Below are 21,095 nucleotides of genomic sequence, written 5' to 3' on the forward strand. Positions count from 1 at the left end.
TTCCGACTGTGCCACTGGGCGTTGCATGCTAGTCCGTTGTCTAGTGTGGTGCTTACTTCAAAGGGCAAATAGCCCACTGGAAGCATTAACTGTAGCGTCTTTAAAAAAAAATCTACTAGAGATACAACATTTGATCCTTGAGACACGCAAAAATGTCGTATTTGTAACGCTGTGGTATTCAACGGAACGAAATCAACACGGTTTTTGTTTTGATTTACGATAATAAATTTTGGAATAAAATAAACTAATATTTTATTGTTGATAAAAAAACGATAAAACTACCTATGCTCAAGATATTAGGGCTCACCGGATATTAGGTACAGTGAATCAATTTTTATTTGTGATTACGGATAATTATTTTTAATACACACTTTGATTAAACCTTCGGCGAAGGATTAAAGGCTCGTTTTTTTGTCCTTCACAAATAAACGAGCCTTTAATGCCTTGAAGAAGGTTTAACACCAACGGAACCCGTCGGACATTAAGGTACAATCGTTTTCACTACCATCTAAGTGTGCAAAGGCCGAAAGAACGCCAAAATATATGAATGCTTTAGAAGTTTGCATATTTCGTTTCAGAACACTTAGAAATAAAGAAGGAAGAAATAAAAAATGAATCATAACAGTATTTTATATTTATTGACCATAAATACTTATATTCCAGCACCAATATTTGAAACATTGTATAAAACATCACATGATTGCCTAATTTAACATGTACTGCTCGGTAGTATTTCCCGCCAACATATAAACCTGATCTGGAGTTGTGGGAGTTCCCATCGGAATCCAGTTATCTGGTAATCCAGCGTCTTTCCGTGCAGAGCGTAAGGCGTACCGCAAAGCAAATAGAACCACGATTGTCATATTCAGAGCTGGTTCACCGGTTGCTTTGGACCGCAGAACTCCAGCCGGATTTGCACTACTGCGTAGGAAGTTGACGCGAAAATCAATGGGAATATCTTTAGCACCTGGTGGCTTGTAAGTCCACGTGCGATTCGTTAGGAGAGCACCGGATTCGTTATCGTAGACGAGCGCCTCGGTCAAATAATATCCTATGCCCATCACAAAAGCACCTTCGATTTGGCCCACGTCGATACCGGGGCTGATACTTTCTCCCGTGTCCTCCAGAATATCTACCCGCGTAACTTGTACGTTTCCAGTGAGGATGTCAGCCTCCACTTCAGCACAACTGAGACCCCAGATGTAATAAGCTTTAATATCCTGGGCTTTGTATTGAGCTTCCGAGCATAAATCGATGTTCTTTACGTAAGATAGCTTAGCAATCATCTCCCATGGAGCACCAGGATTTTCATCGCGAACCGGTTTCATACGTTGCAACAGCGTCTCACAAGCTTTTTTGACCGCCTGAAAGTAAAAAAGGCCATACATAAATAATGAAGTTTATTATTCTTTTACTAAACTTACGAAGCAAACAGCCTCACTGGTCATGCTGCCACCCGTAACTATTGCGTTTGGCGATGTCATACTCGTAGACGGTTTTACACAAACCTTTTCCAGTGGAATTCCCAAGACATACGCTGTAACTTGTGCTACCTTTGTATTCATACCCTGTCCCATTTCGATACCACCATGAGTGACCGACACTGTGCCATCTCCAGCATAAACTGATACAATAGCGTTCAACTGCCCAAAATAGTCCAACCAATACTGCATTGGTACTACGGCGATTCCACGTTTCTTCCAACGGTTGTTAGCGTTGAACTCGTCAATAGCACGTTTACGGTCATCGTACTTTACGTCACTTCTAAACTGTGGCATCAATGTTTTCATCTTATTATCAGCAGCCATGTTTGCCATACGAACTTCCAAGGGATCCTGTCCGGTTTCGTGCGCGATATGCTCCATAATGTTTTCGATCATTGCGACTCCTTCAGTTGTTCCTGGTGCTCGACACCACGTGTTGCTGGGGGCATCTGTCTTCACAGCTTTGCCAACAATTTTCCATGTCTTTGCATCGTAGCAGTTTTTGAAGAACTCGGTAGTGGCACTTTGTACCGATTCGTTCAACGATACTCCATAGTCCTGTACATAGTGGTTGTTCATCTTTGTAATTTTACCGTTTTTCTCTACATCTACGTCATAATCACTGATACAACCATAGCGTTTGCCAATAGCGGACATATTGGTTTCGATTGGAAGAACAAACCGTACGGGTCTCTGCAATGAATGAGCAGCCAGAGCACAAGCACAAGCGATATGCGTTGCTCTGGAAATTTTGGCGCCATATCCTCCACCTAAGCGACGAACGTACATATTGAGACTGTTTTGAGGAACTTTAATTGATTCAGCGATCGCCACTTGCGTCAAATCCATCCATTGTGTGGAACTGTAAACATCCATACCATCCTCAATCGGAACACAAACACACGTTTGCGTTTCCATTGTGTAGTGGTATTGTCCGGCTAGTTCGAAACGTCCCTTGATATTTTTGGTAGCCGTTGCTGCCTGAGCTACTCTATATCCTTTTCCTTTCTTGTCGAAAGACATGTCATAGAAACGATCCCGAGCGTCAACGTCCATGACCGACTTCAGAGTCGGATACAGTGGCCGATTACTTTTCTTCTCGTATGTTATAACAACGGCCTTGGCTGCCTTCTGGGCTTGGTTGAACGTTTCTGCTACTATGATACCTGATGGTTGACTGTGGAATTGAACATCTCCACTGCACAGGATTTCTTCAACATCTTGATTGCCTAGTCCAGCTGGCATATAATTATTGATCCCAGGAATATCCTTTGCAGCAAAGAAAGCTACAACGCCGGGCATTTTCTGAAATATAGAACAATTAATTTACAATTTGGTGTTATTATTCAAGACACAATACATACCAGAGCATCAGATGCATCCATTTTAGCGATTCTAGAGTGAGCTTGTGTAGCCAAAACGAACGCAGCGTAGAGCTCACCAGGTTGCGGTGTAAGGTCATTGGCATACTTCGCTTCTCCAGCAGTTTGAGCCAAAGCCTCAATCTTGGGAATGTTCTTGGTTAACGGCCAATTTTTTTCGATGGTATCGAAGGTCTGTTTTCCCGATGAAAGTGGGCGCTCCATGAGAGTTCCACCAGATTTGTACTCCGGTTTAAGACTGTATTGACCTTCAGGTATGATTGCGAGTGTGAATTTGTAAAACAAGGAAATAGCTAGATTCTTCCGATATTCTACTGAAGCATCTGGTAAAATCCAATCCGGGTCCAGTTCGGTAGTTAAGGTGTTGATGGCAGCTTGGATTGTATCATTGATGAACAGATTTTTGCCTACCAACAACTTTTCGGTATTCACGGCATGGGTGAACTAAGAAGAAAGCAGCTTGATACGCACAATCTAATACCATAATATTTAACTATAAACTTACGTCAGGATTGATTCCGCCAAAACAAATTCGAGCCAGTTCCACGCTATCCAAGTTGGCACTTGTTTTTATGAGGAATGCACCATTTACGTAGGCGTGGGCATTTTGCGCCCGAGGCATGATTTTGAATGATCGGAAGAAGTGCACAGCAGGATCCATCGCCGGGAGAATCACGTTTTTAATCACCTTCTTTTTCATGTCCATGTGTACGAAATCCATTGGACTGACAGTACTCGTTTTACTACCGTTTTCAGCTGAACATAGAAGCAGAAATATATATTACTTTTTATAAAGCTGCCTATTACTAAAAATCTCGAGAAAAGACTTAAGCACTTCAAAAGGTGCGTTCGAAAAATAATAGTAAACTCTCAAAGCTTGAACAGACCTTCTATTCTCAATCGAGTGTTGCTCAGAAAGAAAAACGTTTACGAAATGCGGTTTTCACAATCATCGTTGGGATGCGAGTGAGTTTTTCATACCGGAAGTTCAGGTCTGCATATGTTACATTTTTAACAACTTTAGCAACGAAACCAATATTAACCTAACATCTCTCTTGGATAACCCCCAAAGTATCATTTTTTTTTGGTGATTCAAACCACCAAAAATGAAAAATAGGACTTTTGTATGAGACATTTGATTGAAACTTTCCGATTCAAGATCGATTAAATCGAGTTTTTTTTTTTAATATGCTCAATCAATGTTGCGAAAATCTAAAATTCAAAATATTAAGTTCTTCTTCTTCTTTTCTGGCGTTACGTCCCCACTGGGACAGAGCCTGCTTTTCAGCTTAGTGTTCTTATGAGCACTTCCACAGTTATTAACTGAGAGCTTACTATGCCAATGACCATTTTTACATGCGTATATCGTGTGGCAGGTACGAAGATACTCTATGCCCTGGGAAGTCGAGAAAATTTCCAACCCGAAAAGATCCTCGACCGGTGGGATTCGAACCCACGACCCTCAGCTTGGTCTTGCTGAATAGCTACGCCTTTACCGCTACGGCTATTTGGGCCCCTTAAAAAAAATCAGTTGTGAGTTTTGAATTAGCTGGTGTTTGTGAAAATCGTTTTGAACATCTTCTTACGTTGGCTTTACATCATATGTGGAACACAACCCGTTTTATGTGTTATCGGGATGCATTCGTCATTCATGCGAGTCTGACGTCTAATTTGATTGAAATTTTCAATCTAATAATATTATTTCCCATCGGTTTTTCAATAAATTTCAGTTGAAATTTCTGGGTCAATCACATTTTATTTTCAATTTTTATGAACCGCCTTCATCGATTAGAAATTCACCGTAATTTTGGATTTATTACGAGGAGTACTGAAATAATCCCACTTGAAGAATCAGTAATTACTTTAATTTCGAGTCCATGGCTTGCGACAAATCAACATCATGATTTAGCAAACCAAGTCCAAATAAAAATAGTTCGACCATTTTTTGATGACTTGGCCATATGCTGGGTTGGTCCGAATACCGGTTCACTGGTGGAAGATAATGGCCACTTGGTGAATCTGAAACCTGGCTTGCGACATATCAATTTTCATGAATTTGCAAATTAGGTCTACAGGTGGTTCAAATGTATTTGAATGACTTGACCACATGTCGAATTGTTCTGAATTCCCGGTTTTCTGGGGAAATGGCCTCTAAACTGTCGGTTTTAAAACCTAGCTAGCAACATCAAACTTCATAAATTCACAAATCAAGGCTAAAGAAGGGTAATTCAAAGGTTCCTGGATGACTTGATAACATGCCAGATTGTTTTGGATACCCTGTTCCCCAGAGGAAGTAGCCATTATATTGGTGGTCTTGAGACCTATCTTGTGACATATCAAACTTGATGAAGTCAAGAAGAAGTCAAAGTCAAGTCAAAAGAAGAATAGGATGACCTGGCCACATACTGGGTTATTCCGCATAGTTGGCTCTTCGGTGCAAGTTGCAAATATGTTGGTGGTTCTAAAACTTAATTTGCGATGTATCAAAAATATCATGATATGTATTGCAAACAAAGTCCAAAGAAATGTCAAATCGATTTGTGTCGTGAATTTTGAGTTAAATATTTACTCGGCAGAATAACCTTGAATTCGCAGATGAGTTCCTGTGAAGCCTGCAGCTGGAAGAGTCGATTTAGGAATTTATTACATTTTATAAACTCTCTTACTTACTCATCCACTTTTTCTTTCACTAACTCATACATTTTCTCACTATCACACATACAGAAAACTTCACTTTCCATCCCAAACTATAAAATCGTTTTCATTCACTTCCCCACACGTGGCTCCGCTTGGCACATGTCACTTGAGCCTTCATTAGGTGCCTTAACATAGTCTTGATGATATACGTCCTCTACATTCGGTACAAACTATACGTAACAACGGTCATCCACAGCAGTATGCTTAGCACATAATTGGTCACTACTCTCAGTGGGACTGTTATGCGTAGAAATTCACCAAAAACCCCGTATTTCTAGGCATAACAGTCCCACTTTGAATTTCGTAGCTAAATTTACTTTACTCCCATAATACAATCTCTTGACTCTAATAAACACGCTATTCTTTATACTATTGTAAAGATTTCAATTCAATTTACCACACACCTGATCAATACGAGGCCTAAATGTGTTAAAATCTTTAAACGCGTTTTTCTCGATTGCATGTTTTGGAACATGGGACAATTATGCGTATAACGGCAGTGTAGCTCACACAACTCAATGGCCAAAACATCATGCATGGGTTGGCTCATCCATATACTAATTGGCTTATATTTCAGCAGATCTCAAATGAGTTTGCTCTTGCGGTAGAAATCAATAATTGAGATTTTAGTGTAAGTTTATCAATACTGGTATCCATACGAAGTTCGTTGTTGTTGAGTTGATGAGCTCAAAGTATATAGTGTAGTAGTTGCCACGTTTGGCTTGTGTGGCGCTACAACCACAAAAAAGGGGTCGCCAGAAATAAATGAGAGTGACTCATATTGCTAATATAATATATTTGGTTAACCACAAGTTCAGCACACTTGGAAATATTCATAATTTTGATAACTCTCTTGATATTTTCCTAATTATGTACCAAAGTATCAAAATTTAGATTATTATCAACTTTAAAGTTTGGTTCTTAGCTTGCAACTATAAAATATTAGCCAAAATTTGTGACAGTGCAATAATGATCGAGATTTTGACACCATTTGTATAAGAGTCGTGAAACAGCATTTTTTCATCGTCTTAAACATTACAAGGTAAACAATAATTAAAACCACAAATCTGGAGAACAAACAGTGGTCTTCAATGAAAAAAATAATTCCATGTTTCTCGACAGGGGGTCTGCGGACCATGTAAAAAGCACGCTGAAACTAACACCTCAGAGCGCACTGTTTTTTTTGTCGTTACAAAGGTTGAGAAACAGTGAACTAATGGATTAAATTTAGGTTCATTTCCAAGTTTCATTACCCCGAAAATAGTAAGTTTTGACAACCAACCAATCCCTCGTAACGCTTTTTACATGAATATTCTACAAATTTTATATGAGCTATAACAATTTGAGGATGTTCGACAAAAGTCCATAGAATTGAATAAATTACTATGTAGAGGTATTTTCGATAAGTTTTGGTGTTTCATTCGGTAGTTATGGATTTTTAAAGCTTGACATTAGCAGAAAAACGCATAATTGATTTGAAGAATACCTTAATCTTAAAAGACAATTTAGACAATTTCTCCAAATTAACCGGAATTTTGACCAGAAATTCATTTCAACATGAATAATCGAAATATTGGTTGACTGGAGAATTTCCAGACATTTTTAAAAATATAAATAGTTCTGGTAGTAATTCATGGTAATACTCTTCTTGATTCTGGCATTAAGTCCCTACGGAAACAATGTCGGCTTCTCAGCTTAGTGATCTCATGAGCACTTCCACAGTTAGTCACTGAGAGCTTTCTCTGCTAATTAGCCTTTTATCGTATAGCAAGTACGAAGATACTCTATGCCCTTGATAATACTCCTCAACCTCATCAGACTTCGGAGACATACTCTAGAGCAGCGTGTTTTGCGAGGGAGCGAAAAAATACTAAGCAAAGAGGCAACGAAAAATGAGCGAGGAAGATGCAGCACAAAACACAACAGAGCAAAATTCCATCAAAAAAAGAGTGCCATCAGAAATCCGCGAGGGCTGTTTTGTTCTGGCGGGACACTCAAGAGTTCTTTTAAAGTGTGAGTAAAGGTGAGCATAGCAACAAAAGAAAAAAAGGATCAGAACAGAACTTTTTTGCACTCTCATTCAAATCGTTTGAGGATCTATGTCAAAAAATATTGAGTGCAATTTGTACTCCTCAGAAATGCGACTAAATTGCCTCATTTTTGCATCGCAGAGGAGTTGTCGTCAAGCCTGCCTGGGAAATTGAGAAAAAATCCATTACGAAAAGATTCTCGACCAGTGGGCTTCAAAACCACGACGCTCAGCTTGGTCTTACCATTGCAATATTTTAATTAATTAATTGATATACAACTCTTCCTTACTCATATTTTATATCTAGATATTGAGATAGAGAACCATAGTAAAAGTTGGTTTTCATGGCTATCTTGATGATCCCATGTATTGCATTTGCACTAGTTTTATCTCCCTATCTCGATGGTATATTCAATATCGTGTTATGGAAAGTTGACTGTAGTTGAAATCACCACATGGAACTCATCAATATTCAACTGTTTACTGTGTGAAAAATATATTTTCCTACATCGAGAGGAACATTTACTTGAATAAAATAACTGAATCAGTTATCAACTGATTATATGCAAGTAGTATTGCTTTAACGTTGTTTGTTCAAAAGAAACTCACCAATAGTCAGCATTGCACAAGCAGCTTCCAAAATCAAGTAGATATCCGATGGAAACTCGTGGTGTTGATTTTTGATACTGAGATTTCCCGCAATCGTTCCCGAGTTACGCACTGGAACGTTCGCAATCAGGTCGATGTGTTTCACTAGTTCCTTGCAGTAGCTGAATTTGTTATTTTTGTTGGCAGCATCCGTAAGTATATCCATGAATTCGGTTAGAGATACGCTTCCACCGACAACCAATTCGTTTCCCAGAGTATGAGCATGCAGCTCATCGACTGCGTTGACATCGATGAAAACTTGAAGATTTTCGTTACGTCGGTAAACTCCTAAAATGACGCTTGTTAGAATTTAAATTTACAATTCTTACATCGTCCCAACCGTGAGCAGTATTTCCAGCAACAAGCATGTATGGCTTCTCTCCAATTTGATCAAAAATGGCAAATATATCGTTCATATTGTAAACCTTATGCCACTCGCTTTTATTATCAAACACCATTCGAACCGGTTGCTTGCTGACTACTTTAGGTTCACCCGGTGAACATTTTCCCGCGCATGCAGTACCCGTTTTGGGGCAAACCTTCTGCAGATCTTCTATATCCTGACAAGCCTTCACCAACTTCTCGTCCGCATCTACCGCCAGTGACTTGAAAGCATCAAGAATTGGGCGATATCCGGTGCACCGACAAATGTTTCCGCCAAAGGAGTTCTCGATCTCCTTCATCGAAACTTGACCCTTCTTCGCCTCGAGCAAACTGTACATGTTCATGACCATTCCCGGGGAGCAATACCCGCACTGGGTTCCATTAAAGTGAGCCAATCGCTGCTGTGCTGGATGGTAACCATCTTTTTTCCCACCAATTCCTTCGATCGTTAGAATATCCATCCCATGACAGGAGAAAACCGGGAATAGGCACTAAAAAGTAAAGAATATATGTAATGATTTCACACATTCTACATGGGAAACTCAGCACTTACAGAGTTGACAGCCCAAGAAGCTTTCTCTTTGGTTACGGGATGGATGCCATTCACGTTGACCACACAAGCACCGCATCCTCCTTCCAGGCACATGAACTTAGTCCCGCTGAGATGGGCATGGTTACGAATGAAGGTATTCAGCGAGGTGTCAACCGGGACAGTTTTTGCATTAACTAGAATAGAAAGCGGGATGTACGTTTGTGAATACGACTAGACACATTTTACAAATAGTCACGATGACTTGTATAGCTTTAATTAGTAATTATCAAGTAGACGTGCAATCATCTGATTGCACGTTTCCAATCGTTAGAAGTTCATTAAGGTGCCTGGCATATTTGCAAAACAACAATTCTTACCAGTGTGTGCCTTTCCATTGATGGTGAACGTTATTTCTTCCAGGGGACTGAAATAGTAAAATTTCAATTTAGTGTTTCTGATACTCGAGTAACATGTCACTTTGTCATGATAGAGTGCAATGGAAAATTATTTCAATTACAACGTCAAATGCTGCACTTCTAAACATGGAAAACAATATGCAATGTTGAAATGTTTAAATCTCTTATTATTGTAACATTCAACGGAACCGATTACTAAAAATAGATACAATTGGGTCTCCTATGAAGAATTATTAAGATCTATTATCTTATTCCGATGAAAAATAACGCAATACTTTCTTCTACAAAAGAATTATTGCTCAGTTAGGTCTACCATTGAATGTACATACAGAAGTTTAGTGTTTACTAAAAAAACCGTAATTTTTGAACGATTGTTTCTATTGTGGATGGTTACTGAGTAAACGGATACCCATAGTATTGGAGATTTGAGCTTATTGGTTACTCTTGTTAAAAAGTAAGCTACACTGCTCACACTGTTATGGGTCACCAACATTGCATTACTGCGAAGTAAATATGAAGTCATTTAAATTTATATATCAAATATATGTCACGTCATTTCACATATAATTGAAATTTATATGACATATCATGTAAAGATCCACGATTATTACATATGATGCACATATTTGGAGCGGGTCATGCTCCAAATATGTGCACGGGTAAAAATGCGGCACTCGAAATAAGAAGAATAAGTCAAGACTTCGGGAGGAAAGTGTTTTTTATGTTATGAAAATACACCATGACCAAAATTCATGCAATCATGAAGCATTCTACCGTAACGCCGGCTGTACGTTACGTTTTCAATTTTAAGCGTAGAAAAATGTCAATTAAAATCCTCAAATCATGAAGCTGGTATGCTGGAACCATGAATAAAATTCATGGAAACATAAGCACTATTCATGGATCTAGTCATCTGTCATTTATGATTCCTATTTTTGATACGAAAAGTGGCAATTTCGGTCATGAAATCATGAAGCAGGGATCTGATATCATGAACACAGCGCTTTTCATGTATTTAGATGCCTGTCATTTATGATTCCGATTTTGGTGCTGAAAAGTGGCAAATTGAGTCATGAAATCACGAAGCAGGATCCTTGAATCATGAGCTCAGTTCATGAAAACAAACATTATACGTCAATTTTGATCCCTGTTTATATTTGCTATTAGTAAACAAATGAAATGAAAATTAAAATCGTTACGGCTATTGTGCCGGTAGTTCCGTAATAAACCGTGAATTGACAACCTAAAGAGTGCCACATCTTTAGCAGGAACGCGAACATTCGGTGGTTAGGTTTGTACGCAAAATATTGTTTCGAACATCAATTGAATTGGCAAATGATCCCTGGGCTCACAAAATGCTGGTGGATTGTATGAGTGATGGAATACTCTTTAACGACTCTTCGGATGTGGAAAGCGGACTAGAACATCCGGCTGACGAAGGCCTTTCGCCAGCTGCTCTGGTATAGGACGTGGGAGATGCATCACTTCCGGACCGTTGAAATCGCCGACGAGCTTGTTAAGCAAAGTCTTCGCTCAAAGTCAAACATCGGTTCTGCATAATCAGGATGAAGGGTTGCAAATATATTTTCTAGACCGTGAGCATGACTTGTTGATGTTAATTACTAGTTTGAGGCTTTGTTAAAATGAGAAAAAAAAAATTCAATTTCAGCACTAAAATGATTTTAAGCTTCTAAAAAATGGTTTCCAGAATCGTTGCCTTTGTACCAATTATGGCAGTTTAGTGTTCCTGGCATTCATCATTAAAATGTGTTTATTACGTACTTTCAATTATTTGCACAAAATATATTCAAATACCATCTGGAGCGATTGATAAAGCAGCACTAATGTGTAATAAAGCTTGAAATGTTGTGTTAAATTGATATTAACTTTATTAAAGCGAAGGGTTGATGGGAGTAAATAATTAGAAAAGATGTCGAAATGTTGTTAAAATTCAAAATATGATACAAACCAGTATTTGCTGGTCCGTTATTTTGGGAAAAAAAGCGAAAATTAAAAAATCAGTGTCGCTGAAATAATTTTCTCTACCATCAAATCAGCAGCTGCCGCTTGCGAATATTTTCGGACGTAGCAATCCTGGTACCGTAAATTCGGGTGAAATTGATCAGTAGGGTGAAATTGATCACTGTGTCATACGATCTTATTTCCCTCTAACAGAGCACAGAAATCAATGCAACCTATGTAAATGAACGTTGTTTGTCTTAACTATTGTCGAATTGCATGTTGTGTAGCTTTTTGTGTTGAGGAATGTTTATTTCTATGAAAATAATAGAAAATTCCATAATCGTGTTCTGTATTGTATTGGCAAACATCTTATAGTTTTAAACAAGGATTTGGACATGGTGTCAATCTGAAAATTTGCAAGGATGCTTGAAATATATCCCCAAACCGAATTTTATCATCACAATTCGTACCAATTTGTTCATTTTGTTGTAATAATTGAATTTTTTATAGAAATCAGAAGATTCCTTCGGAAATTGCCTACATTTAAGCGTTTTCTGCGGTATTTATTTAAATTAATTGATTATTATTTCCATAAAAATTTTGCATTGTTGAGAAATTGGCATGCATATTTGGATTCAGGAGGCCCAAATTAAATAAGTAAAGTTGTTTTCAAAACTAACAATAATTGTGATCAATTTCACCCCGAAATGGAATTCTTTGATTTTTTTTATTTTAGAGACGATTTTTGGCACTAATATCAAAACTATATCAAAATTTGAGTAAATAACCCAATGAGACTCACCGTCGTACTTGTTTTCCTGCATTAAGTTGTTTGGAATTGGCAACATCATAGAAAACAGACATGGTAAACATTGAAAAGTGATCAATTTCACCCGAAATTACGGTAATTGAGCCCAACACTTTTAGTGCGCATTGTACCTTCGTGCTGTGCGTACACGAATTATCTCTGCTCTTGGAAGTTTTAAAAAACTACCTAAAGCAATACATCAGTACTTCTCAGTGCTACTGAAACAACACTTTTCATTACATTTTTTTTCTACTAATGATCCCTTTACGATCCTTGTTTACGACCCTTACTTTCGATTTTTCGTTGGACCCGTGAGCGATAGCAAACGGACACCATCTTGGGAAAAAACCTCGTCACGTCTTTTTTTGTTTATTCACTAAACATGGTTGCAATAACAAACAAAAGGAAGGGTGAATCTCTGAATTCACAACTTCCTTCCAGAAAAGTGAGGTTTAGAACTGTCACTAAACGTGGCAAGAATGGAAGAAAGGACGTTTCTCCGTAATGCGAACTTTCTTCCAAGGGTGAAATGAATAATGTTGATAATTGCATCGAAATGAGCAATCAGTTCGATGCTCTAGACCTGGGAGGGAGAAACCGAAACTGGTTAAAACACATTTTTGCATTTCATCGAAAGTGCCAAAAACCGAATGAAAATCAATTCATGCACATAATGCAAGTAATGTCACGTGAGCAGCTTTCGATCTGATTGAATATAAGGCATCAAAAAACGCATCGTTTTACTTTTTCCAATGAAAACGTTCGTTTAGTGCATAGAAAACTGTTGCCCTTTTTCCATGTTTGTCAGGAAAAATCAAAAGTACACAACAAAAAAAAAAACTAGCGATTTTCTTCAAGCCTGCCTTGATTGTTGTTGCCAAGCTGGAGTTATCTTGCAGTTCAAACAAATGTTGTTTTATATTTCGTGTGTAGTATCTGTGCCTCCCTCCCAGCTCTAGACCAATTTTACGAACACCAAATCGAAGCAGTCTCTAGCCCAGGCTCTTTGGTTCAAGTGAGGAAGCAAAGAGTGCCGCCTATCGTGGTCAGTTGTTCCGAATTTGAGAAATTTAGGCAGGAGATCTTGAACTCCATTAGCGGAATCAAGGTTTCCTTCCAAATAGCAAAGAAAGGCGACTGTCACGTTTTGTCGGAAACTCTTAAAGACCGCGAACTTCTTCTCAAACATCCTGAAGAGAAGAAGCACAATTTTTTAACTTATGACGACAAAACTGAACGTTTGTTCAAAGTTGTCTTGAAAGGTCTCTCAAGTATAAGTCACCTGAAGAGATCAAAAATGGAATAAATGATTTACTTGGATTTTCCCCAGTCCAAGTAATCATTATGAAAAAGAGAACCCAATCTGGCATTGTTCGGAAAGGGCTTTCTCAAGAATATTATTTAGTTCACTTTAACAAAAAAGAACTAAATAATATTAAAGGTTTAGAAAAAGCAAATCTCATGTTCGATGTCCGTGTGACATGGGAACATTTTCAGAAACCTGGGGGAAATTACCAGAACCCCACTCAGTGCCGTCGGTGCCAAAAGTGGGGTCATGGTACAAAAAATTATCGCATGGATGCTAAATGCATGATTTGTGGAGGTTTTTCTCACGCTAAGGACGTCTGTTCAGTGAAGGAAGATACCGATAAGTTCATATGCGCCATTTGCGGGGGGCAATCATAAGTCAAATTTTTGGCAATCATAAGTCAAATTGCCCTTCGCATAGGCGAGCCGTCGAGGCTCGTGCCAGGTAAATGAAAGATAATGTCTGTTACGAAAACGGTCGTTTCTGGAATTTTCCTGGTAGAGTATCGAACAATGCTCATTTTTCAGTTCAGTAACGAAAAATTGACTCGCAATAAGTCAAAATTTTTTGTCATTGGTGACTTTAATGCCAAACATCGGCCATGGTATAATTCTCAAAGTAATTCCAACGGCAGAATTTTATTTGATGAGTGCTCTTCAGGATATTTCTCCCATCTACGATTGATTTGGTCGTAACCGACTCTAGTCATCTCTGTAGCCGATTAGTTACTCATGCTGATTTTGATTCTGATCATGTCCCTGTTACTTTCATATATCCCATGAAGCGATTCTTAACCCTATCAGCTACACTTTCAATTATTTTCGAGCCGACTGAAATATAAATGAAACGTATATTGACTCTAATCTTGATGGTAACATTTCATTACAAACAAAACTTGATATTGACAATGCTCTTGAAACTTGAAACAAATTCCATTGTTGAAGCGAGGATTTGAATCCGTGATCATAGACGATCTTAAACTTAAAATCTTGATCCGTCTTAAGAACGTGAGGAGAAGGCACTCGCGATCCTGCTATGAAAATTATATGGCAGGATTTGCAGAAAGAAAGAAAAATTTTGACAAAAACTCAGCAGCCAATACCGGCATTGAAAGAGGAAAACAAATTATTATTAACTAATTGCGACTAAACTTAATAAAAGCTCAAAAACTTGCTATGCAGTTTGAAAGTGCGCACAATTTTAATTTAAGACTTACTAGTCCAATTGAAAATCAAGTTACTCAGGATTTTGAAAATATTTTAAATCAAGAGAACGTTTTCGAAAATTCCTGGTTGATTGATTTGGAAGAAGTGAGAACTATTAGTAAAAAATTCATAAATATGAAAACTCCTGTTGATGATGGAATTTGCTACATCCTCATCAAGAAACTTCCAGAAAGTAGCTTATCGTTCTAAGTTGATATATTTAACAAATGTTTTCAATTAGCATATTTTCCTGACAAATGGAAAAATGCTAAGGTTGTACCAATTTTGAAACCAGACAAAAATCCTGCTGAAGCTTCTAGCTATCGTCCAATCAGTTTGTTTTCCTCCATCAGTAAACTTTTTGAAAAGGTCATTTTGAACAGAATGATGGTCCACATAAACGAAAATCAAATTTTTGCCAATGAACAGTTCGGATTCTGCCATGGACATTCGACCACTCATCAACTTTTACGTGTAACAAATTTCGTTCCAACAAATCTGAAGGCTATTCTACTGGTCTTGCTCTTCTAGACACAGAAAAAGCATTCGACAATGTCAATATTATACAATATTTTCATATCTGACCTACCTGAGTTACCTCAGGGATGTCAAAAATCCTTGTTTGCGGATCACACAGGCCTCTCCGCCAAAGGACGAAGTCTGCGTGACATCTATAGTCGATTGCAAAAAAGTTTGGACATGCTTGCAAAAATGGAAGATTTTTCCGAATGCTTCCAAAACTCGACGTATAATATAACCACATAAACCAAAAGCTCTTTATTTGAAACCTTCAAGTAGACATGTTGTCACGATGAGAGGGGTTTAATTCTCAAAAATCACATTGAGGGCATTCAAGCCAAATGTAATAAATATGTAAAATGTCTCTATCCCCTTATTAATCAAAAAATCAAAACATTGTCTTAAGAACAAGCTTTTGATATTCAAACAAATTTTCAGGCCAGCCATGTTGTATGCTCTACCAATATGAACTAGCTGTTGTAATACCAGGAAGAAAACTCTGCAGAGAATTCAAAATAAAATTTTGAAAATGATTCTGAAGCTTCCACCCTGGCACAGTACCAATGAGTTACGTGGAATATCCAATGTTGAAACATTGGAACAAATGTCAAATAAAATAATTAATAATTTCACACAAAAATCGTTACAATCTCAATCGTGTTTTTTTTTTCTTATTAGCAGGTGAAATTAATTCACCTGTAAAAAATCTGAATTGCTACGGCGAATGAAATGTAATAACATATTAACAAAATGTTAATAAAATCTCATTTTTTTTTACCAAATTAGGATGATAGTGTTGTCTAATAACACCTAGATAAAAGAAATGAATGTAATGTTTGGAATGATTCTAATTAAAAAATAAACGTCTGAACCAAAACACCAAAACCGGCGACGCAATGAAAAAACTCATGCTTGCCCAGGCTCTTCAACTTGCACTCGATTTTTTTTGTCAAATATAATGTAAAAACTCATAGGCTCCGTTATTTTGAGTCAAATGATCGATTCATATATAGAAAACACTTATTCTTCTCCTTCTAGGCATTAACGTCCTCACTGGGACAAAGCCTGCTACTCAGGTTAGTGTTCTTATGAGCACTTCCACAGTTATTAACTGAGAGCTTTCTTTGCCAAAGTTGCCATTTTCGCATTCGTATATCGGGTGGCAGGTACGATTATACTCTATGCCCAAGTAATTCAAGGAAACTTCCATTACGAAAAGATCCTGGTCAGACCGGGAATCGAACCCAGACACCTTCAGCATGGCTTTGCTTTGTAGCAGCGGACTCTAACCACTCGGCTAAGGCAGGTCTCTTATTCTATCATATAGAAAACATGTCCAAAATTCATTGCAAATGAAAGATGGTCGGGTTTAATAACGAACCGAAATGACATGGAATTCGCCTAGAGCAGAATAGAAATTATTTGTTAGCGTTTCAAGAATACAAATATTACATCATTTTTTTACATTCGAATACAAAGATGAAGCGAAGCCACTCCTTACTTTTAAAGGGCACACTCAAATATCACTCTGTACTCAAGATTTGATCGATTGGTCACCAGCAGTGGTATGGTTCGTCAAATATGTGCTTTGAAAATTCAAAGTGAGGTTTCGTTATACATTCATCTTAAGAGACCAAATATAGGAAACTGTGTTCAAATAGGTCATCAGAACTTATTTTCAATCTCATGATACCTCCTTCGTTGTTACTAGCAGTTTTCGTTCATAAAACCAGTTTCGTTCGCAAACGATTCCAAGTGCTCGGTAACACAAATTTCGCAGTTTCATTCAATTTCGCTTCCATTGATGACCTTCAACATCTTATATTTTCGTTTGATTTTTATTGTTGCTTCTCACCTGCCGCTCTCCGTTTCTCCCCAGATGTAAGAACTTAGTGACGAAAACATTTCTAGTTTGGAGTCGTTTGGACCTTATGCACCTCTAATTTGTTTGTATTCTTTTTCAACGACACTTGCCAACTCCTTCAATTCTTAATGCTATGTGAAATCAGTTTATCTATGTGATCACAATAAATTGGTTCACTGCTCACAGATTGCAACCAACTTGCATTTAGTTCCATGCAAACTCATATATCAGAAGAAAAAAACTGGAACAACTTAAACCCCACAGCACTTAACCACACAAAAAAAAACGTTATCGCGTATCGCAATGTTTTTGAATTTGCGTCCTCTCACTACGACTTGTCGTGAGCGAGTGGTTAATTCTCTGTCGGTAATGCCGGAGAAGCCGGCTGCGCGCCGCATCTGCAGCTGGAAACGTAAGGTACAACTGTAGGGGCGAGAAAAACGTGTACAGATTGAGAATATCGAAAAAGCATGATCAATCCTCTTTGTGAAAGTGAGATCATTTCTCGTTAAAAGATAAAATGTCAAACACGAAAAAAACGATGCGCGCGCTTCGAAGTGTGAATTTTGAAACATAGCAAATTAGAAATGTTCGTTATATGTGTGGTCGATGGAAATTTCTTAAGTGTTTCGTCTGTTTGTCTGTGGTAACAATAACCGCACGTTCATGAAGTACAGTGAAGTGGTTTTAAGTGTGGATAATAAATAAAACCTTGAAGCTTGATTCTCTTCAAGATAATATTCAGAAAAATGTTACCTTTATTTGACTCTAAAGATATTACAGCCTTTCATAGCATCCAGGTGGCATAAACAAAACGACAAAACGTTTACCTTGTTTCACGATCCGCCCAGACGGGCATAAAGCATTACCGATTTATGGACTACTCCGATAGCAACGGAATATTTCGCATCCAATGTGACTAAAACAATTCCTACCGCAAATAACTCACATTGCCAACTAGAGCAGTGGTTCCCAACCTTTTTGAAGCTGCGCTCTCTCTTTGAGAACTTGCAAACATCTCGGGTATCCCTAAAAGTGGATTGTCTGGTATCAACCACGCAGAAAGCTGGTAAAAATATTTCAAGAAACTCGCAAATGAATGTTTTGCGAAAAAATGGTTCAAAATTTCGCCAGGAACTGTATGAAAACCTAGTTTAAGAATTTTTGCAGGATCAGATGACAGATGTAAGTTAAAAATCCTACAAAAGATCCTACTTATAGATCCGAGAAGGTTCCGTGAGTGATTTGAGTAGAAACAATCAAGAATTCCAATTGTTTTAATCTTGATAATAACTACGAAAGTCCGGAAAAAATCGATTTTCTCGCCAGGAAGCTGGTAAAATCTGTCAATAATTATTCCGCATATATGCCATGAATTTATTATGAATATCTCTAGGAGCGATCTTAGATTCGTTTCCAAGTTCCATAGCTCAACTCAATAGTCCAAGTTATATTATAATATTATAAATATTTTGTCGAATTTTGCGTAGTAAAAACAAAATAAAGTGAACAACATTTTCATAATTTATGCATTCCATTCATTCATCAATCAAGAAAAACAATACTTGTATTTCAAGGCTTCGCAGACGCCTTGAAAAGTTGTCACGGCGCCCCCTAGGGCACCGCGGACCACCGGTTGGGCAGCCCTGCCCTAGAGGTACGGCATCCTTCCTCTCCGATGACTTAACGTGATTCGCAAGTCGCATTGAGTGCTCATTTGGCACAGGTTGCAGAGTTTGTGTTTGGTAGCGACGATATCCGGCGACACACGAATCGATGATGAATTAACAAATATCATCTTTATTTGAATAGCCGCTAATGCATGCTTCGATCTAATGATAATAGCTAAGTGATTTCTGAAACTATACTATCAATCGGTTTGCTGAATGGAATATGATGGTATTTAGGTAAGCGTTGTTTTCTAAACGGTAGCTATTACTGATGACATGAATTAGGTAAATGTCTTAGAAGTTTGGAATAATGTGAAATTATTGGAGGTTTAATCGACGTTATTCATAAATGCTTATCAGTTGGTTCGGAAGCATACTTAGAAGATTGGTTCTTCTAGCTATAGTACAAAATATGGGAATAGGGGGAACAAAAATGGAACATGTTATTGTTCCACTAGAATATAATGGCTAATATTCATAGGAATGATAAAACTATTAGTTATGATGATAAATACGCCTTTATAAGAACATTCGTGCAATATTAATCGAACAAACGAATATTTCGAAACATCGCATCACGCGTTTGTCACCTTCTTATAAGTTTGTTTAAATACACCTGTATTCAAATTTATAATTTCGTTCGGTTAAACTATTTCAACCGATAAATGTAAGTTGTAAGTGAATGAAGTTTTATGTAGAAAATTATGTTACAGGGTGTCCCAGAAAATATGGGCACGACTTTGATAACGAGAATCACAATATTTTTCCAAACAAATAAATATTTTTATTTTTTTGTAGTTTTACTTGGGGTATTTTAAATGTTGCCTGTGAAAATTTTGTTTGATAAAATAAACTTTGACATTGAAATTTTTGATTTTAGGAAATCAATTCTTATCTAGCCAGCACAGACCCTACTTTTGTGTTTTGTTGGATCTTATCTAGTACATAATGCATGTTTTTCTAACTACCTTTCGAAATGATGAGTTCAAGTACATGGTATCTAAGATGTTGCACAAGATTTGTTGTTAAAAATTTTGTTTGGCTTCGCTAGAAAACATTTGACAAAATGTTGGTGTTGCGGCGTGCAACTGGGACTTTGGCTCGGGTGAGCGGGAACGGAACGATCTGTTGATCTTCCGTCCACCTGTTGCCGGGAGCAACAGGGCACAGGACCGATAGCTCGACTGGATGGGGCTCTTGCAACTCTAGCCTTCAAAAAGGCTGATTGGCTTCCACTGGTGGAGGGAAAGGCGGTTTGGTAACTTTAACTTTAACTACTGTATTTCTCTAGATTTGTACAGAGTGATGGTTGAAATAAAACTGAATAAATTCTTGCACATGTAATCTCCTTATATAGGTGACAGGTAGCCAAAAACATTGCATATGCAGCGGTGGGGTTGCGATGGAAACTTCCACTGCCTGCTATGTATTAGGTCTGCTCACTGGTGATGGTTGTGGTGGTGGAAGTGCGATGCTTCTCACTGGGGTGCTCTTCACGCTTTACATAGCTGATCGACTGGATTGCGTACATGCTCGATCATGTCGCTCGGAAGGATGGGAAAGGGAAACAAGCAAAACTAACGACTGTGGCATGTGTGTGTGGGTCAATTGGGATGTTTGTTTGTTGTCGGGATGAGAGGCCGAAATACTCGCGGCGGCTCGAGGTTATATGGAACAGGGGTGGGAAGGACTCATAGACAAACTCATCATAAACTTCGCGTTGGCGCGTTGGAATTCTAAAAAATGGCTAGTTTTTCTCTTTACATAAAATAGCTTCACGAAATCATAGGTTTTCAGGTAATTGAAATGTAAATAATTCATTTCAAATTTACTTATGTCAAATATCTATACTTTTGGATAGGCAATAAAAATTTTAGATTTTTACATGTTTTTACGGATATACAAGGAATTGGTTTTGACGCTTCTAAAAATCGACCATAGCTGAAACAGGATTTTTAGTTTCTCTTCAAATTTCATATACTTAACTTTACAATTTCCAATAAATAAGTTATAGTCTGATCATTTATCGTGTAGGCAATGATAAATATATTTTTTTAGATTTTTATTGTTCGTACTACTACGACCTAGCTATAATTTCGAATAACAAAGTCACTCAAATAAGACGCGATTTGTGCAAAACTGATAAGAGGAGCTTCCAGAAATATAATACCATCAACAAAAAGGTA

General features: G+C 37.8%; 1 protein-coding gene across 1 annotated transcript; it reads right to left on the bottom strand.

Moving 5' to 3' along the window:
* Window positions 1-612: 612 nt before the first annotated feature.
* Window positions 613-17,606, bottom strand: LOC5573297 (xanthine dehydrogenase). The gene is made up of 9 exons (XM_021843373.1): window positions 17,231-17,606; window positions 9,534-9,580; window positions 9,178-9,350; window positions 8,581-9,115; window positions 8,202-8,528; window positions 3,372-3,622; window positions 2,849-3,310; window positions 1,425-2,789; window positions 613-1,364 (listed from the first exon to the last, which is right to left on the bottom strand). Exons 1-9 carry the CDS (start codon window positions 17,278-17,280, stop codon window positions 705-707), a joined length of 3,870 nt encoding a protein of 1,289 aa, XP_021699065.1. The 5' UTR covers window positions 17,281-17,606; the 3' UTR covers window positions 613-704.
* Window positions 17,607-21,095: the final 3,489 nt, after the last annotated feature.

This window comes from Aedes aegypti, chromosome 2 (assembly GCF_002204515.2).
Source record: "Aedes aegypti strain LVP_AGWG chromosome 2, AaegL5.0 Primary Assembly, whole genome shotgun sequence".
In the NCBI taxonomy this organism is placed as follows: domain Eukaryota; kingdom Metazoa; phylum Arthropoda; class Insecta; order Diptera; family Culicidae; genus Aedes; species Aedes aegypti.